At 45.2% G+C, this 19,216-nt stretch overlaps 4 protein-coding genes and 3 non-coding genes across 10 annotated transcripts in view; 4 read left to right on the forward strand and 3 right to left on the reverse strand.

The window, feature by feature from the left end:
- The window catches only part of ccdc85cb (coiled-coil domain containing 85C, b), a 41,110-nt gene extending 37,929 nt beyond the window's left edge, over nt 1-3,181 (reverse strand). Inside the window, exon 1 of one of the 2 annotated variants that reach the window (XM_056580825.1) lies at nt 1,872-3,181. In XM_056580825.1, coding sequence (XP_056436800.1) covers nt 1,872-2,619 — 748 coding nt within the window. In that variant the 5' untranslated portion in view covers nt 2,620-3,181. The remainder of the gene's footprint in view (nt 1-1,871) is intronic. The other variant, XM_056580827.1, reaches the window with a different exon arrangement.
- Nucleotides 3,182-3,678: 497 nt separating this feature from the next.
- On the reverse strand, nt 3,679-8,580 carry LOC130374187 (cholesterol 24-hydroxylase-like). 2 transcript variants are annotated; one of them, XM_056580823.1, is made up of 15 exons: nt 8,344-8,580; nt 8,192-8,269; nt 7,985-8,066; nt 7,799-7,872; nt 7,521-7,607; nt 7,193-7,331; nt 6,930-7,040; nt 6,372-6,534; nt 6,014-6,079; nt 5,811-5,883; nt 5,624-5,708; nt 5,265-5,375; nt 4,897-4,985; nt 4,690-4,756; nt 3,679-4,596 (listed from the first exon to the last, which is right to left on the reverse strand). In XM_056580823.1, exons 1-15 carry the CDS (start codon nt 8,490-8,492, stop codon nt 4,453-4,455), a joined length of 1,518 nt encoding a protein of 505 aa, XP_056436798.1. In that variant the 5' UTR covers nt 8,493-8,580; the 3' UTR covers nt 3,679-4,452. The 2 variants fall into 2 exon arrangements, with proteins under 2 accessions (XP_056436798.1, XP_056436799.1); XM_056580824.1 differs by lacking the exon at nt 8,344-8,580 and having other exon boundaries at nt 8,192-8,335.
- A 936-nt stretch (nt 8,581-9,516) lies between these two features.
- rps12 (ribosomal protein S12) lies at nt 9,517-11,888 on the forward strand. Its single transcript, XM_056581589.1, has 6 exons — nt 9,517-9,580; nt 9,704-9,750; nt 10,159-10,275; nt 10,424-10,526; nt 10,915-11,016; nt 11,800-11,888. The coding sequence occupies exons 2-6, from the start codon at nt 9,737-9,739 to the stop codon at nt 11,860-11,862; spliced, it is 399 nt and encodes a 132-aa protein (XP_056437564.1). The 5' UTR covers nt 9,517-9,580; nt 9,704-9,736; the 3' UTR covers nt 11,863-11,888.
- Nucleotides 9,995-10,073, forward strand: LOC130375097 (small nucleolar RNA SNORD101). The gene has a single exon (XR_008893772.1). It is a non-coding gene; the product is annotated as a small nucleolar RNA SNORD101 (small nucleolar RNA).
- Nucleotides 10,737-10,820, forward strand: LOC130375109 (small nucleolar RNA SNORD100). The gene has a single exon (XR_008893782.1). It is a non-coding gene; the product is annotated as a small nucleolar RNA SNORD100 (small nucleolar RNA).
- LOC130375095 (small nucleolar RNA SNORD101) lies at nt 11,426-11,502 on the forward strand. Its single transcript, XR_008893770.1, has one exon. It is a non-coding gene; the product is annotated as a small nucleolar RNA SNORD101 (small nucleolar RNA).
- A 1,474-nt stretch (nt 11,889-13,362) lies between the features above and the next one.
- eya4 (EYA transcriptional coactivator and phosphatase 4) lies at nt 13,363-17,541 on the reverse strand. Of its 2 annotated transcripts, none has more exons than XM_056581591.1 (7): nt 17,280-17,541; nt 17,072-17,130; nt 16,563-16,723; nt 16,074-16,188; nt 15,488-15,609; nt 14,764-14,864; nt 13,363-13,678 (listed from the first exon to the last, which is right to left on the reverse strand). In XM_056581591.1, the coding sequence occupies exons 1-7, from the start codon at nt 17,358-17,360 to the stop codon at nt 13,598-13,600; spliced, it is 720 nt and encodes a 239-aa protein (XP_056437566.1). In that variant the 5' UTR covers nt 17,361-17,541; the 3' UTR covers nt 13,363-13,597. The 2 variants fall into 2 exon arrangements, with proteins under 2 accessions (XP_056437566.1, XP_056437565.1); XM_056581590.1 differs by lacking the exon at nt 14,764-14,864 and adding an exon at nt 14,573-14,673 and having other exon boundaries at nt 17,280-17,535.
- Nucleotides 17,542-19,216: the final 1,675 nt, after the last annotated feature.

Consider the following 19,216-nt stretch of genomic DNA (forward strand, 5'->3'; position numbering starts at 1 on the left):
TTTCTCTGGGCTGCGTAAGGACCTCTGCTCCGCTTCAACCTTTCCATTCCCCTCCTCTCCCAGGCTAAGCCCTGCCTTGAGAACCACTGGGCACATAACCCTAACCCTAACCCAGGTCCCTGCGTCCGGCCCTCGCACTAACAGCACCCCAAACACATCTTGGCATCTCCTCTGCAGAAACAAAAAACGCTCTAAACACACGGTGCAGTCACAATAACAAAAGGCTTATTACTACGGTATAGTTAAAATAAATACCCGGTTGGAAAGGGTACAATTGCTGGACTCCAGGATGACGGGGAAAGATAGGGAAAGCAAGAACAGTACAAAGAGCCTTCGGTCGGTTGGGTAGTTGGCACACGTCCCCCCCTGACCCTCCCACCCCCAGCCCCTTGCTGCCCAAGCCCCCCCCCCCCCCCCCCCCTGACCTGGCTCCCTGACAGACGCTGTTCATTTAGCACTTGAGTGGCGACCGTGGAGCTTGTCTGCTGCATTCCCAGGGGAGCTCACTGGCATTCTTACCGCGTCAAGTTAAGCCACTTTATGGACCCCACACCGTGACCTGGGCCCCATCTGGCCGCGGTCCAGTCCCCCCCTTTTGTTCGTATGATGGAGAGCTGTACTTGTAGGAAAACTAATGGAGAACAGAACCTAAAAAATAATTCCCTCGAAGCGACGGTCAAATGTTAACGGCGAGGCAGTCGGGTTAGGTATTTGCCTCCCAGCCAATAGGTGCTTGGTTTAAGTCCCAAAGTCTGAAGTCTACCTATTTTGTATCCAGGAGCAATATGTATCCAACTCCGAGCTAACCCTTCCTGCCATTCGTCTGAATTCCCTGTCACTCTGAATAAAAGTGTTGCTAAATGACTAAATAGTAAATCCAGTGCGTTTCCACGCTGAACGGTCTACATGCCGACTGAACCAGGCTTACCGTAGCTTGCCCATGTTCCATTATGGCATCCCCATCCCTTGCACTGCTTCCAGGGTATTTAGGGTTTGTGAGTGCGTATCCAACGGCTTCTAAACCAAGCAGGCCTAAGCATGAGCGCTTCGAAACAGCCAAATACAACGGCGATAATCAGTCAACTATTCTAAAATCAATTCGCCTGAGCCCTTTGCAAAGCAATTAAGATAAGCCCCCCGTCCCCCTTCACTGTCCACATCCAAAACGCACCCCTCCCTCCTTACAGATGAGAGCAGTGACCTGAAAAGGCTACTCAGGGCAGTGTGTGTGTGTGTGTGTGTGTGTGTGTGTGTGTGTGTGTGTGTGTGTGTGTGTGTGTGTGTGTGTGTGTGTGTGTGTGTGTGTGTGTGTGTGTGTGTGTGTGTGTGTGTGTGTGCGTGCGTGTGTGTGTGTGTGTGTGTGTGCGCGTGTGTGTGTGTGTGTTTCACGTGTGTTAAGCATCCCAATTAAGAACGCAGGGGGGATAACGGCAAACATTGATCCTTCACCCTTATTTAAAAGAAAATACATATTTGTCATAATCGTGCAAGCGGAGAACCACAAGGCAGGCTTTGCCACTTTTCTGCGCGGCAATAATCAATAATCAGCGACATTGAGCAATAAAGATGAAGAAGCAATCAAATGTGTTTACCTTCACATTAATATAGCACTTTGAATGACTTGGTGTCTGCTTTAGGTTTCCTCGTAATGACACAGGATAACAAGAATCTTTGTAATGACCTGTTTGTGACAGTTAAATGCCCGTTTAGACAAGAAAAGTTTTAGAGAGCCTCTGACGCATTAAACTACGAGACGACAACTTGGCAACTGTGCCTTTGTGCCATTATATCCATAAGCAGGGAGTTAATTGAGATCCACAGGTAATGGAAAGCCTGCTATGCAGTGTAGTGTAATGAGTGTGTGGACTAACCGTTCAGCCCATTGGGGATGCTCCTATGATGGTTAGCGGCGGACAAGTCATCCATGGACCTCCTCATAGTGTTGCCTACTTTAGTGCCCTCAGGGCCGGGCTTGTGCGCGTCGCTGTGGATGTGGTTGTTGTTTTGGTGGTGGTGCTGGTGGTCGGGGCTGCCAGCACTACCGGTACTACTGGACGTGCTGCTGCCGTCCCCGACGTCCCGGACGGTACCAGTGCCACCGTTGAGGTTGGTCAAACTGGACTGACTGTCTATGGAGCTCCGTGACCCGGCTCCGTTCCTCTCCTCGTCCAGCATGAGGATGATCTCCTTCAGCTCGCCGTTTTCCCGCGCCACGCTGTCCTGGTTGACCTCCAGCTCCTTCAGCTTCATCATGTAGGTGCCGACCTCCTTCCACATGTTGGTGGCCGTGTAGCGGCCGAACCGCTGCCACTCGCGGGACAGTTTCTTGCCCTTCTGCCGGTCGTCGTCCAGGAAGCAGCAGAGCTCCCGCAGCTCGTGGTTGTCGTCCTGGAGCTTTTGGTTGATCTCCTTCAAGCTCCGGATCTCATGAAGGTGCACCTGCAGACGCCTGTTGATGTCCTTCATCAAGTTCCCCTGCTCGATCATCAGGTTCATCTTCTCGCCGTCCACCCGTCGCAGTCTCCGGACCAGGTCTTCTTTGCCGCTCCGCAGGAGCTCCTCGTCCGTCACGTTGCTCAGGAGGTCATCCCGGTGTCCCTCGAAGGACTTTTTAGCCATGCTGATTCTCACCACGTCAAACTATTCTGATTTTCAGTTCAGTTTAAAAAAAAAGTGAGCGTCCCAAACGAGCGAAACTCGACTGAACCAAGTTGTGGGAGTTTACACTGGATTCGTTTTATTAAGGCCAACATGGAAGTGTATAAACACAGCCGAAACATGCACTCAGAGTCGGTCGACACGAAATATTGCAGAGAAAACGAACGTATTATTTTCCTATACTTCCACTAAAGTACCCCCCTATGAATGAGACGCAGTCGTTCACCGGTGGCTCAGGTCAGGGTCCCCGTCGCTGGGCTTCTGTCAGCTGCATGTTTCCCTCTCTTTGCGTTGCGTGTGTGGAGCGTTCCTCCATCCGTCCATCCAAAGTGGGAAATCCCAATGCTAGTTAAGGAGAGAAGCGTACGGAGCTAAATCCATAAAAAAAAAGCTAAAAACAAACACTTTCGCAGGACGACGCTCATTCGCTGAGCGCAGGACGTAAACCTCCGAGAGAGCGTTCTGTGCGGTGTTGGTGGGTGGTGGTGGAGGAGGAGGCGTGAGTCGAGGAGGTGGTGGCGGTGGTGGTGCGGCCAATGAGGGATTCTCCAACCATGGCTTCTCATACGCTCTTCTCAGAAATAGAGTCGGAGGAAACCATTGGCTAGGATGTTTGCCAAGAGGTTCAATCAAAGTAAGACGTCAGTAGTAATGTGACGTGGTCATACGCTTCTGTAGAACAGTACCAAAGCTTCCTCAGGAATGATAATAGGCGACTGAAACACCATGTAAAGCAACAATTATAATGGGGCTAATTAGGACAGCTGAATCAGTAAGCCTAATGAATCTATGGGCAGACTTTAAACGAATAGGTACAACTAAATAATACATTTTTTACATTGAAATATTACACAACTGTTTATATTCAGTAGGATGAAACTGATACTATAGGCTACTATAGGCCTACATCAATGCTATTTCCTCAGGAAATATTGTGAACACTAAATTGTTATTGTGTGATGACCTAAATAAACTTCTACTATAATGTACATACTTCACTTAAAGTATAATGTAATGTAGACATACTTGTAGGCTTTATTCTGAAGCAGGGAATGTTTCATTTGGCTTTAAAACAGTTAAAGACGGTTATTCAAAAACCAACAAAAGACAGGCTACATGAGTCTGGCTTAACAGGTGCCTGTGACACTTCTCTCAGAGTCACAGCGTACCCATGTGGTAAGATATAGTATTTACTATTTTCCAGCTATTGCAAGGAGCAATGAGGAGAGAATATGTTCGCATCGTGCTGCATACTGCCCAACTAAGCGCCACTTATACTTCGAATATTAAATCAGCATTGCCTAAAACGGAATAACATTATTATTATTATTACACATTTTCAGTGGTAGGTCTACCCTCGTTGTACCCTTACCGCAAAACACAAAACATATTGATGCATCGAAAATGCCGTACTTTTTCCCATTATAACCCTTGTTAAATTGTTGGCTCTATTTGGGCAACAGAGTTTAAATCCTTGAAGAGTCAAAGTTAATAAATGTAATGAATAAAAAAAAAATCTCATGAATATTGCTTTATTAATTATTGAACAAATGAACCATCTCTTGGTCAGAAGCATTGCAATAACAATGTGCACGCTAATTATGATTGCATATTTGTATTTTCAACCGATATATATTACAAGGAAACTGATTGTGTTATAATTACAATCAGGCCGGTCAGCCAATCAAATCGTCAGAGATTATTATTATTATTATTATTTATTTTATTCACTCAAACCCGCCACCTTTTGGGCTGAGAGTCATACGCCCAGGCCACTGCACTCCCATACTTCCCCTACTGATCCCTGTGTTTAATGTTGCAAACGACCCCACTCTTTGGCCTCAAGGTTCCCGTGTCCAAGATGTCAAAGGACTGTCCTGGTACCAGGCTGAAATCAAACCTCTGAAGCAGCTTGGCCATCACCACCTTAGCCTCCATCTGGAATCACATCATACACATGCTCAGTTTGAGTTTCTGGATTTTTTTTTTCCCGGAGATAGCATGTTTGGTGTGTCTACCTGTGTCACCCACCTGTGCAAACTTCTGTCCCAGACAGGAGCGTGCTCCAAGAGCGAAGGGGAAGTAACAGTAGTAAGGCCTACAGGAAGATGGCTGCAGTGAATACGCAACACTCTCTTTCATACTTAAAGACTGTCAAGTGAAATTAATGTAGAAAGTCAGCAGTTCACATTGAAGATGACCCCGATGCTGAACACATTGAAAAGACCGGCTGCTTACTTTGTTGCGTCTGGATGAAACCGGTCTGGATCGAACGTCAGTGGGTCCTTGAAGAATTTATCCATCCGCCCATAAACATAGGTGTCAAACTGTAAATACATGACAATCAGTTCAACGTTATTACTGGGAAGTCCTTTCACAGACACTTTTATCCAAAGTGACAGATTGAATTCTTAGGGTTTAGGGCATCTTTTCTCAAAGTCAATGGCAGTATAGACTGCGGACGATGGGGTTTCAAACACAAAACCTTTCCGCTGGGAGGCAAACACCCTGACCAACCACCCAGCTCACTTTTCTATTATGCTTGTTAGGTTTTCAGAGCACTGCATGACTTGACGGCTTGATAGCTCTCGCAGCAAAGCACTAACCATTTGTATAGTTCCTCCAGGTATGTCATAACCAGCGATGGTAATGTCTGATGACACCTCACGAGACAATCCCGGAGCACTGGGGTACAACCTCAGAGTCTCCTTCAGTACCTGGAAGAATACTCATCATTTACAGAACCCTACTGACCTCTAAATCAACCTTGTGCTTAAATGGGAGACTAATACGTTGAAGTGGAAAAATGATATGTTCACAACGTAAAGAAACATCAAGATTCTTTGTTTTTATTTTGTTGTATTTACTCTTTCCAATTTCCACATACAGATTTGAAGCTGCGTCGCTACTAACGTGTGCTCAAGAAAGGTGTATAATGGGCCTTCAGATTGATTATGGGATGTACCTGTGAGAGGTAGGTCAGCTCTCCCAAATCATCATAGCTAATCTCCTGCTTCATTCCAAGGACAGAATCCACCTCTTTCTGCGCTCTGGTGAACATAACAGGTTACAGGAATGTCTCCCGTCCATCTCCACGTTCAATAATTAAACACAACAGTTGGCTGCTTATTAGTCCTTGTGCGGCCTCTTACTTTTCCATGACGTCAGGGTTCCTTGCTAGTTCGGTGATGCAGAACGCCAGCTGACTGGCTGTTGTTTCCTGCCCTGAAAGTGAAAATATCTTATGTTTACAACTGGGAGCAGAAAAATAAGTTCAGTATAACCTGTGAACCGAATATGCACACTGGTTATAACTGTCTGTAGAACAGAAAATGAAATGTATTTTCTGGCTCACCCGCGATGAGAAACGTCACAAAGTTGTCCAACATTAAGTCCTCATCCTCTTTGGTGATCTCCTCTTCTGCAATATAAAACGTAGACTATCCAATTATCTATCAATCAATATTCTTCAAGGACTTTGCCTTCTTGTGCTTCATATTGTCTTCACATATTTAGTCTTTCTATATAGCTAAGAGAAAAAACAAACGTAAACCTTAATTTCTGTATCTGCATGTGAATTTGGTTGGGATTATCTCTGAATTGGTAGATGTCACCACTTGTAACAGCCTCTTGCCTCTTGTTACAGATACTAGGAACTCGTAGTATAACAAGGGCGGTGTTACAGTTTTGTAATATTGTATTGGTATCGCAACCTTGTCCAGCTGATTTGATGATCTGAGTGAGGATGTCTTTGGGTACATCTTCGCCATTTTGGATGGCGGTTCTCCGTTTGGAGATCCAGGCTTCTCCTGTGGTCCGCAGAAGCTGGCACGCCTCCCTCACCTCCTTGATGAACGGTTGGTTGTTTTGCTTGTACTGGAAGAGTTGGATATCCACATTTCAATCATATAAGAAAAACCTGATAATCAATTGCCATTTTATAACTAACACAGTTGCCTTTTAATGACCCTTCGTGCTTACACTTTGATAACACCTGTCACAAAGCTAGTGTTCAAATCTAAAATATAACTTCCACACATAAAACAGGGATCCAAGGCCTCTACTTGCAGATGACCCTCACGCTCTGAGTGCTGCAACACAATATCTTCTTGCTTCCATTCACACATTTTGCCTTGTCCTAAACCTTCTCCTGCTCTCTGATTTGTGACTCTGATTGTACTCGAATCATGTATAAATGAGGCACTTCACAAAATAGCTGCTGAACATAGGCCCGTGTTACATACTTCTGAAATCCTTATAATTCGTAGTACCTGAAAGAATAAATCTCGGAGATTGGCGACCATGCCTTTCAGACAAGTCTCAATGGCTTTGGGGAACGGCGAGTCGTTGTTGACGAGGTCTAAATCCATTCCAAAGGCCACCTGCATGTTAGCAAAAAAAAACAGTAATTAAACGTTGAGAATGTTTGGGAGGAAAAGCGTTGCTTAGCAATTGTTCTTTGAGCAGTGGAAAGTGTAACACCAGCGATATATAGTTAGTGAACTGTCACACAGGTATTGTTCGTTGGTAGTACCTTGGTGATGACATCTAGGGTCACACGGCTAAGCAACTGGTGCATCTTTGCTTCTTTTTTGCTGTCTGCTAACTTTGTGAGTTCATCCATGAGGTTTTCTGCCCTCTCGTTGAAGGTCCCCATCAGACCCCTGAGGTACCTGGAAGTGATACGAGAATCCGGCTGTGTCAGGACATTGTTGTCGTATAAACTCTGCGCGTATCCAGAGCACATGCGAATGCATCGAATACGTTTATTCAGTCTATTAGACTTGAGAGGAGTTTGCATTTATGTGTTTGATGCTATTATTGTGCTTGATTACATTTAACTCCATCTTCCTTTGACTCACAGAGTGCTGAAGGCCGGGTCCATGATCCTTCGTTGTTTATACCACTGCTCGTGGTTAGTAGCGGAAACCAAGCCACTCCCAAGGAACCTTGTGATACATGAATCGTGACAATTACATTAACACCAGTTGATGGAGAATAAAAATATATATACAGTATATATATACATAAAATAGGCAAGCAATTTGAATCATACAATATTAAGACCACATAATGTCATTATAAAATTGCATTAATGCACAGCATACGTTGTGTTTGTATGATGTTTCCATTAACCTACCTCACTCCAAAAAGATTAAAAAGCCGTGAGTACAAAAGTTTATCTTTTGGGTACTTAGGGGACATCAAGATCTCCTAAAATCAGAGTTCAAGTTTTTTTTTTACCTCTGTATCCTATTGTAAGCAACGCTTTCTTATTGAACTGAGTTGTGCACACACACGGGGGATTCACACTCTGGTATTTTACCTTAGTAGCCTCCGGACAAGTCACACCAATAATAACCATATGAAGGCTATTTATCCTATACACTGGCCCGTACATTTCTGACCTGAAAAAAAAAAAAAATTTGAGAAAGCATGATATAAGCAAGATGTATGTACAAAGGTCAACTCGCCTATTGTCTGCACTACCGCCCAAATAGATCTAAGAATATTAACTCTTCCTTATGCCTACCACTGCAGGAATTTGTCGTGGAGATTTCTCCCACTTCGTGTTTCCTCTATCATGGTTGGTGCATGCCCGAAGAGAAAACTGCAATAATCAAAGTAATGTGGTTAATCTTGTTTTACTAAACGAGTACACGAAAATAATTGGAGCGCTCTTACCTGTCTCTCGGTGGCCCAGGGATATGATCATATTTCATGTGAATGTATTTAACATATAAACAATATCCAAGGAACGCGGATGCAATCAGTAGGAGTATACACAATATCGCAAAACCGAACCAGTATGAGAACAGGTAAAATGCACCCATTATAACAAATGTTTTACTGGTTTTACTGAAGTGAGAAAACTCTTCCTGACTGCTCGCTATGGAGGAGGTCTCTCCAAGTTCCACAGGTCACTTCCTATATTATCGTTCGCTCACCTTTACCTTTATATTTAATATTAACTTCTATTCAATCACTGTTCAATGCCAAAACATGCACAGTAGGACTGTACTATACTGTCATGTGCCATTAGAATCCATAGCCAGATTCCAACTTTAATAAATTGTGCTCTTGGATGTGTTTTGAGAAATAATAATAGGCAAGTAAAACAGCGCACTTTAAAACAACAATAAAATTGGGGCTAATTAGGATTAATCATTAAAATCAATAGACATATAACACAAAGTAAAGAAAGAAAGTAATACATATTTTACATTCATATACTACACAACTGTTTTGTATATGCATTGAGCCATATATATTCTACTATATACATCTAATGCTATTGTGAATAATTAATTATTATTGTGAATAATTAACTATTATTGTGTAATGACCCCTAAAGCGACTTATAATTTAATTTAGCTATACTTTACTTACAGTATAACAACTTTATTCTCACAGGAAATCTTTTATTTGGCTTTCAAACAGTAAAACACAATTATTATTTATTAATTAATTATTAAGACAGGCTACATGAGTGAAAGGCTTCACACAGGTACTTATGACATTTCTCTCAGAGTGACAGCGTATCCATGTGGTCCGAATATGCCACGGCGCAATGAGGAGAATGTTGTGGATAAGATGGGTAAACAATTTTTTATAGTAGGCTATAGTAAACAATTCAATATGATTGGCGATGATTTACACATTAAAACCTTGATACATTGTAGTATTGTAGTGTAGCACAAGCTGGAACATGAACCCATATGTGGATATATATGGATGTATAAAAGCCCAAATGCATTTTTTTTATTTTGTCAATTTTTTATTCGCTGCGCTTTTGAAATGACATTAAAAACAGGCAGATCTTCAGGCACCTCCTGCCTAAACAGAGGTCCTCTTTCAGGAGTTAAATGAACGTCGCGTAGCTATGACGTCCTCTTTACCCGCTTTGAGACAGGAGATTTAGGTGTGTTTTCTACCTCCGGGTCTAATCTGTTCAATATCTTTAACATCCTATCTAAAATATTACCAGTAACTTAATTTTTACACTCGACAATAACGTTATGTTTGCCTATCTGTTTTATTGCAGCATTTTAGGTCCGCCATCCATCGATAATACACAATGGCCGAGGAAGGGTGAGCGTCCCCATACTTGATACCATTACACGAGTAATGCATTGAGGACAGAAATAAACAGCATTGCTTAATATCTTTGTCTAATATGTATTATGGAGCTTAGCCCGTTTGGGAAATGCTACTATACATTACCTATACGTGTATCCATCACATCGCAAACGGCGAAGGATGAATACGGCAACGCTTTACTATAATGTGCCCAATGCTAATTACATTAAGTTAGCACAAACTTGCAAGCTCTCCAGCACTAAATGATGATTTACTTTTCTTTTGTCGGATACCCCTTCACCTATTTTATGAGTGAAAACCCTAATCTGATGCGCTGGAGACTGGTCAGTGCCATGGACCCATGCGATCGCAATAATAGTTTGCCTTATTTTAAAGTTCCTTTCCCTGTTGTGTCCCCAGCGTCGCCGCTGGAGGTGTGATGGATGTGAACACCGCTCTCCCCGAAGTGCTCAAGACCGCACTCATCCACGATGGTCTCGCCCGCGGAATCCGTGAGGCAGCAAAGGCTCTGGACAAGTAAGTCAATGAGGACCATCTTGCGCTCTCCCCCCCCACCCCACCTCTACTGAATTTGCTTGTAGAAGACGTTTTCATTTTTGCTTCACCCGAGTGAACGTTGTTGGTGCCAACTGCACACCGCCTGACTCTTGTGTTCTATCTTTAGGCGCCAGGCCCATCTGTGTGTCCTCGCGGCCAACTGTGACGAGGCCATGTACGTCAAGCTGGTGGAAGCCCTCTGCGCCGAGCATCAGATCAACCTCATCAAGGTACGGAACCTAAACCAAGGGTCCTCTTAATGCAACCATAATCTGCATGATGCAGTCAATGTGACTCCTGGGTCATTGTTGATATTACTAACAAAGAAATGGCATGTTTTGCGTGTGATAACTAAGCATTTTGTTGAATTATAGAATATGTGAAGTGAGATTTAACATTGCCATGTCAACTTGGGGAAGAGTGCTCGACTAATGGACTGCTGTGTCTGTGATGATGATCTGGCTCCCTCTACTGACTAATATGAGGACATTGCCACTGTTACCCAATTCCATGTCTGAGATGCAGCTATGCCTGTCAGCGCTGGTGTGTGTGTCACCAGTTGCTGATTCTCTGAACAGCCCCGCGTGCCATCTCCTAACTCTCTCCACTTTCGTTCAGGTTGACGATAACAAGAAGCTCGGGGAGTGGGTCGGTCTCTGCAAGATCGACCGTGAGGGCAAACCCCGCAAGGTGGTGGGCTGCAGCTGTGTCGTGATCAAGGTAAGGAGGGCCCCGGTGAACCGTGTACATTAGCGTCAAGGCGTTTGGATCAGTGCTGAAACTAGCATTGATGGACAGAAAGCTAATGAGAGGTGTGGCGGTCATTGGGCTACTTTCAACATCGCCTTTCTGTCTATTAGTGAATATCATTCAAACCCATGACGCGGCTAGTATGGCATTGTATGCAAGTATAAAGTTGTTTGCCCCATTTGGTCTACTTGGATACAAACCATATCCTGCTTGGAAAGGTAATTACGGCTATGGGAAGGTAGAGGATGCATATATTGGGCAAAGGCAACTAACTACTATAAATGACCTATTGTATCCATCACAAACGGCGGAGGAAGAATATGGCAAGGCTTTACCTCGATGTGTATTACCACAAGTTGCAAACTGACAAGTTCTCCAGCACTAAATGATGATTTGCTTTTCTTTTGTCGGATACCCCTTCACCTATTTTATGAGTGAGAATCCTAATCTGAAGTGCTGGAGACTTGTGCAATCGACACGTGCGATCACGTTAATGAAGTATGACTAGAGGATGCATATACTGTGGCCATGAGAGTGTAAACAAAGCAGCGTGCCAGACACGTTCAGGTGCTGTGCAATGTCTCATCAATACTGGCCAGATCAAGACTTCCAGCAAACGAGCCCCCCTATCGCTTTGGTTTGTGGGGTTTCTAAGACTGGCTATAAACATGGTTTATTGATGCGTGTTTATAGACTGTTCAGTAGTGGGAATTGAGTGATTCTGTATCTAATGGGAAAATTATTTCTCAACAGGATTACGGCAAGGAGTCTCAAGCGAAGGATGTGATCGAGGAATACTTCAAATCCAAGAAATAAGAAGTGAAATAAAAGGATGAAACTGATCTGTCTTGTGGTGGTTTTAATACTCGTCCTTGTGTGAAGATGCTGGTTTAGGGCAGTAGAGGAATTGAGGCTTTAAACGCATGGGTGCTCAACTGCTCATTCATATTAAATAGTCAAATTTTAAGGTGTGGCAAAATACATTTTAAGTTTTCTTCTCAATCTCATGCATTTGTGTAATTGAAGCCAAATAAGTTTTTGGCTATCTTGTCTGTCAGCCATAGATGAGACAATCAGAACTGGATGTCAGCATTTTGTATAGTGGGGAGGTAATCCCTAAGTGGGCTGTATTCTAGATATTTCATTCAACTCAATGTGGGTGCAGCAGCTCTAACAGGTTTATGCAATCAGTTGGCATAAACTTAAAAATGGATACATTCTTAACCAGGCACCTACCAGTCCTTAACCACAGGGCTACAGCCATGAAATATGTAGCTTTAATAAGTACATAAAATGCTGCTCCTGAGCAGACTGTGAAGGCACCTTATTGTCGATATGCCCACAGGTAGACACTAGGGATTAGACGCTTTTAAATTCAAATTTCCATATTTAGTTCAACCAAAGTAATGTTTTTTTTTTAAATGAGACTATCTCTGTCTACATTGGTAATGTCTCACTGTGACCCGACCGATTGCTTTACTGGTCTAGCTCCCTCAGTCTGCTGGGATTTGTGTTTGGGGCTTGCTATTGGTCCATCCTCCCCCCCCCCCCCCCCGTTGACTGTTTAAAATCTGACAGCACAGCTCGAAGGCAAGCCGATTGCTGACCCAATTGCTAGGGTCTTCCAGTTTTTTCTTGCTCTACTTAAGTAGACTGGACTTGTGGTTACATTTTCAATGCAATATATATATTTAAGAGGATAAGTAATGAAAGAAAAGGCACATTTTGTTTGGGGTATTTTTATATCTACATATTAGGTCTGGAAAAAAGGAAATATTCACTCAAACACGTTTATAAGGCACAACACATCACATTCTCCTTTTCAAAAAAAACATACAAAAAATCCAGATCCCCTAAAAGAAACATTTTCCTTTCATTGACAAGAACTGCTGCCCACAGAAGGTTACTGATAATTTACAAGTTTCTGCTACGGACTTCATTGTAATTCGAATGACCAAACAGAAAGTTAATTGCAGTATATAATAGCTCGTTTTCACATGCATCTGTTTGTCCCAACCCGGCATGATTCAAACCAACCCTCTGCTCAGCTCCTAAATGGGAGTTCCTCATGAATGGACACACTTTCATGGGTTTGGCCGCTCAGGCCTGGGTTCTGCAGAACTCAATCATCAAGAGGCCCACGGGTAAACGAAATCGGACGACGAGCATCGAGAGTACTGACGAGTATCGAAGTTGGGCGCTGGGAAGATCCTTCTTGCTTGAGCGGTGTTGCTACTTCACAACTGTCAGTCCTCAGCATCATCAGGACGAGGGGTGTGGGGGGGGGGGGGGGGGTGGGGGGGGGGGGGGGGGCGGGGTCCAGTCCTGTCTTGACCCCACTGTCCTTAAGTTTTTTTTTTTCCTTCACCTCTTCTTAAGACCAGAGTATGTAAATACAAACATAAAAAAAAAAAAGGAAATCACAAAAAAAGTCGCAGTGTATGGTGTGTTGTCTTTTTTCTTAAATATGTATACAGAACGAGGCTCTTTGAGGTCTGTCGGCGACCACCTCTGACGACATTGAATATGTCCGTATTGCTTTTGGTATCTGTTACAGATACTCAAATTCCAGTGCTTGATGCAAAGCCAGCAGGTCCGAGTGACTAGATATCCTCCAGAAAGGCATGTTATGCTGCAGAGTGAACACAGAAACACACCATGAGATGGACACAAATCAACATGAAGACATTGGTATGCATTATTTTATAGCACTGACACACACCACCACCCCAAAACTCATGCAAGCTACACTACTGGTTCGTAGTCGCTTGCATTGCAAAAGCACTGCAAACCAAATCCATGCAGTCCACGATTCCTTGCGCCCAGAACTATGCCCAAACCAAGGAAGAACATGTGCTTAATACCTCCTTTCGAAGTTAACGCTTCAAAATATGTTGATTGCTTAGCCGCAGTGAACCCTTGCCCGTTTGTCTCCCACACCAAAGAGGACAGTTGCCTACCACCAGGACAGAACAAACCGAGAGAATCCCCAGTACAAGTCCCAACTTTCCTGCATTATATTACTGTCAGTCAAATGGAGGGGAAACCACGGGGGACGTTTATGAATCCAGAATTTAGGGTATATTAAAGAGATTGTTTAAAAGCTTTTTCCACTGTGTACACTTTGTCCACCTGGTCAAATGTCGATAATTATGAATGGGGTTTCATGTAAGGCAACACATATGAATCATATTTTACATTTATTCCCCATTAAAGGCATGTGATGCGTGTGGTGCAGGGGATAATGCTTTGGATTTCCCGGATCGACGAAAAACGTACGACATTGATAAAGCCTCACAATCTCTAGAATGCACTACAGTATTCTGGTAAAGAAGTCTACTTTTATTGTTATAAAGAAAAGTAGAGCACCAAGCAACAACACAAATCAAACCAAACCAAGGAGTAGAACAGAAATCAGAAGTCCCAGCTCAAATCCACCACAGCAAAGAAAGGCATGACTTGGTCCAATCAGAGCGCACGCAGCGTGGAATAGGGCGGGTTCACGGTGTGATGGCGGGTCCATTACCTTTTTGGCTGCCTGCTCCTCTTCCACACCATCCCCAATAACAACATACACTACTTTCCTGCCAAACCTTTGCATTATGCGCTCAAAGCAACTCTCTTTTCCTGCGAAAAAACAAAATAAACAAGGGGGGAGGAAGGAAGGAGGGGGAGATGGTCAGAAGGGACGTCCGGAGAGAGGGAGGTTGTGTTTACCTGGCTGGCCGCATGCTCTTCATCTCTCCCATCGCCAACCACAACATATGTAACGTTAGTGCCAAAGCGGGACACTATACGCTCAAAACAGCTCTCTTTTCCTGGAGACAAACACATGGCTTCAACAAGTGTCCTTTGACGCAGTGATGGAGATGAACAGATAATACATTTGGAAATATCAAAATGGGAATTTTATGAGGCGTCCCACGTGTTTGCCAGCGTCCTGACACCGCATGCTCCATGAGTCCGGAACCTTAAACGATCGGATGGTTGGTGGATGAGTTTTAATCAGGACTGGGATGTTTGGCCGAGTTATGGATTTTGTTTCAGCCGTTGGAGGAGTAATACGATGTGGACACCTATTTCTTCTCCTGAGCATTTCACATTCTCTCTTTATGAAGTGCTTTTTATCTTGATACTTCAGAGTAATGGAGGTTTACCTGCCAGCCTCGTACCTGGGTTTTAAACCTGCACGCCTGCAAGATTTCACTTTGGAGGGCCAGTATTACACAAGTTATGTTGCAAAAGCTATTCAAGCTAGACCCGGTACAAGTCTTGTCCCACCATATCGAGGAACCAAATGAAATAGCTTTGGATGTAATATCAGCATCTATTAGCGTGTGTGTGTGTGTGTGTGTGTGTGTGTGTGTGTGTGTGTGTGTGTGTGTGTGTGTGTGTGTGTGTGTGTGTGTGTGCGCACGCGCGTGCGTGTGTTGAAACATACCTATTTTGGTTGCGCTGTAAATGTTCTCGATGGGGAAAGCCGAGCCCAGACTGTACAGGAGAACCTTAGCCAGCGCTGGTATGAGTTGGGTGGTCGTCACCAACACATTCACACAGTTACTCCTGTAGTGACGACACACACACAAACACACACACACACACACACACACACACACACACACACACACAAACAGAAAATCTGGTCAATGCATGGTTTTCTATTGCTACTATTACTGCTTTTCTATTACTACTAGTACTGTAATATACAGGTTGGCGGGTCAATGTACAGACAGACATACAGGGTATGAAGAGTGTTTGTGTGTGTGTGTGTGTGTGTGTGTGTGTGTGTGTGTGTGTGTGTGTGTGTGTGTGTGTGTGTGTGTGTGTGTGTGTGTGTGTGTGTGTGTATGGTGTCTCTGTGTGTGTGTGTGTGTGTGTGTGTGTGTGTGTGTGTGTGTGGTGTGGTGTCTATGTATGTGTGTGTGTGAGGTGTCTATGTATGGGTGTGTGTGTGCGTGCGTGCGTGCACGTGTGTATGCGTGTGCGTGTGTGTGCGTGCGTCTGTGTGGGTAGCGGGGTGGGGGAACCTGGAGCTGATGATGGACAAGGACTTGAGTGCGTGGGTGAGCCAGGAGTCGGTCAGAGCCTCCACCTCGGCCCTGAGCTGCAGCCAGGCGTCTCTCTTAGCCGGGCCCAGCAGCCCTGGAACCACAACCACCACAACCCGGTCAGCCCGGGGCTCGCGGAGCACGGATCACACCCCGACGGGCGACAGCGTCACTGCCGCCCCACGCTCTGCGGCCTACGCTCCGACCGCGACGCGTTCTGAAGCCCCCCTTCTAAAAAAATAACACGTCCTTAAGAGAGGCCGCGTTTCAACATTTTTAAGGTAATTTAATTTTTATAAAAAAAACGCGAAAATACAAACTAAAAAGGATATAACACTCCCTTTCCGATGCGTCGCCAATCCCCCCCCTTCCCCCCCACGCATACTCCCATCATACTCCCATCATACTCCCATCGGCTCTGCGGCCCAGGAAAGGCCCCGCCCCCCCCGTCTCATCCGATTGGCTTACCCCCTACATTGTTTTTGTACGTGCTATACAACTCTTTGACCCGTCGGTAGCGGAAGGCCAGCTTCCTCATCCAGTCCACCCCTCCGCGGACCCCCGTAGCAAGGCACAGGTTGGCGCTGGTCGCAGCTGCATGGAAGCCATCAGTTGCAAAACTGTAAGTACTGTCAATAATAATAATAATGATATGTTTTATTTGAAACATCTGCTCCGTTAGAACACAAAAAACAACAACAACATATTCATCACATTGCTGATCGATTATTGGTTATTTAGTTTATGCTATGAACAGTTACGGGGTAAAAATTGCTAATGGTTAACGCTGAATGTTTATAATGACTATGAAGTAAAAATATAAGTTATGATTTACTGCATACATACATCATTTATTTATGTTTAACCAAGGGATTTAATAAATAGAAAAATCACTGCTTACAATTTAACAAATGCTAATGTGCTAGGCCTATTCAAATAGGTTATTCATTATGAAACAACAAGAGGCTCGAACTCACCTCAAATCCTGGCCATTGTCGTCTGATGATACATCATCAATATGTACCTGATCACACTCCTGTACACACACACAGACGGACACACACTCCATATTAAGCCTTGCATGTATCCTGATGCATCCCAGTTACCATAAAGTCCGTCTAATAAGGGTGTATTCTTGCGTTTGACCACCAGGGGGAGATGTTAGCAAAGTCTGCCTCGTCTTACCTCGAGATCGTTGAAAAATAAGTGTGTGTCTGCCAAGTTGAAGATCATCTCCTCCATTCTCAGACCGAGCGTTACGGCCATCGGTGGGTCCTACCAGAGGAGGAAGAGATCATCATCATCATCATCATCATCATCATCATCATCATCATCATCATCATCCTCCTCATCTATGTTTTCAGGTCTTAGTGGTTATAAACAAACACAATACATCCGTTCCTGTCATTATCACGGTGGCAGCTGAACACGCCCGTCATGTTATGGTCGTCATATGTCACAATCCCTCCATCACTCCGTGTCGCCTTCACGGCTCCAAAATCTCTTCCTCCCACTTTCCCCTTCAGTTCCCACATGAACCCTGTTCCGTAGGCACTCTCCACGTCTAGCCCGTCGACTCATGCTGCGGCCCGCCTCCACCCACCCACGCAGCCATCCACCCGCCCAGCCATCCACCCGCCCAGCCATCCACCCGCCCAGCCATCCACCCGCCCAGCCATCCACCCAGCCAGACAGCGGCCCTGCCAACGGCCCCCTTCTGTCCTGGTGGAGCGCGGTGCTGGAGGTCCCTGTAGCCCTGGGGTCTGCTGACAGACAGGTTGCACTTGCTCTGTCCCATCAACATTCCCCTTCCTGGGGGTTAGGGGGGGGGACGGGCCGGGGGGCTTTGTGGGGGTGTTAAGACGGGGCTGCGCTCCGCTTATGTGAATTGCATCTATGTGGTTTGGGAGTACTCAGCATGGTAAGCTGAAGGAAGCCCCCCCCCCCCCACCCATAGAAAAATGCCGGCTGTGTGTGTGTGTGTGTGTGTGTGTGTGTGTGTGTGTGTGTGTGTGTGTTTGTGTGTGTGTGTGTGTGTGTGTGTGTGTGTGTGTGTGTGTGTGTGTGTGTGTGTGTGTGTGTGTGTGTGTGTGTGTGTGTGTGTGTGTATGTGCAACCATACGTGTTTCTGTGTGTTCCCATGCTATTGCGAGTGTGTGCGTTTATGCGTATGTGTGTGTGTGTGTGTGTGTGTACCTGTGTGTGTGTGCACACGCCTTTGCGGACGTGTGTGTGTGTGTGGGGTGTGTGCACATACCTTGCGTGTGTTTGCGTTCGTGTGCGTCATGTAAAGTGTGCACAAGCATGCATGCACTTTTCGCATGCATATGTGAGGGACGTGTATGCAAGTGCGGGTGTGCGTGTGTGTGTGTGTGTGTGTGTCCGTGTTTGCCTGTGTGTGTGTGTGTGTGTGTGTGTGTGTGTGTGCGTCACGTCAAGTCCGCGCACAGCTGTGGTTAGGCGGACAGGGCACAAGGTACTGCCAGCCGTGGCTCAGCTGCAGAAACCATCATGTGTGATAGGTCAGTGGGAGCCGACAGCCTGCCACACCATGTGCTGACGCTGTCAGCCCACCAGAATAGAAAGACCCTAACGCCACGGACCCTCCCGCTGGGGGCGAGAGACATGGACGGATAATGAGAGAGAGGAGGGGGAGGGGAGAGAGAGAGAGTTTGAAAGTGGGAGGTTGGGAGGGAGGGAGAGAGGGAGGGAGGGAGAGGGAGGGAGGGTTTAGGGAGAGAGAGAGTGGGAGGGGATGGGAGGGAGGGAGGGAGGGAATGAGAGAGAGAGAGTTGGAGAAAGTTCGAGTGGGAGAGATAAAGAGGTAGAGATAGTGAGAGAGAGAGACAGGGGGAGGGGAGAGGAACGAGAGAGAGAGGAAGAGGGAGAGAGAGAGGGGAGAAGAGAGGAGGATTAGAGTGAGAGGATTGAGAAGAGAGAGGAGATGATGAACGAGAGGAGAGAGAGAGGAGAGAGAGAGAGGAGAGAGAAGAGGGGATGAGAGAGATGAGAGAAGAGAGAGCAGAGGAGAGAGAGGAGAGAGAGAGAGAGATGAGAGAGAGTGAGAGAGAGACGAGAGAGGGTGGAGAGGGAGAGAGAGGAGAGAGAGAAGAGAGAGAGAG

Source organism: Gadus chalcogrammus, chromosome 21 (assembly GCF_026213295.1).
Source record: "Gadus chalcogrammus isolate NIFS_2021 chromosome 21, NIFS_Gcha_1.0, whole genome shotgun sequence".
Lineage (NCBI taxonomy): Eukaryota > Metazoa > Chordata > Actinopteri > Gadiformes > Gadidae > Gadus > Gadus chalcogrammus.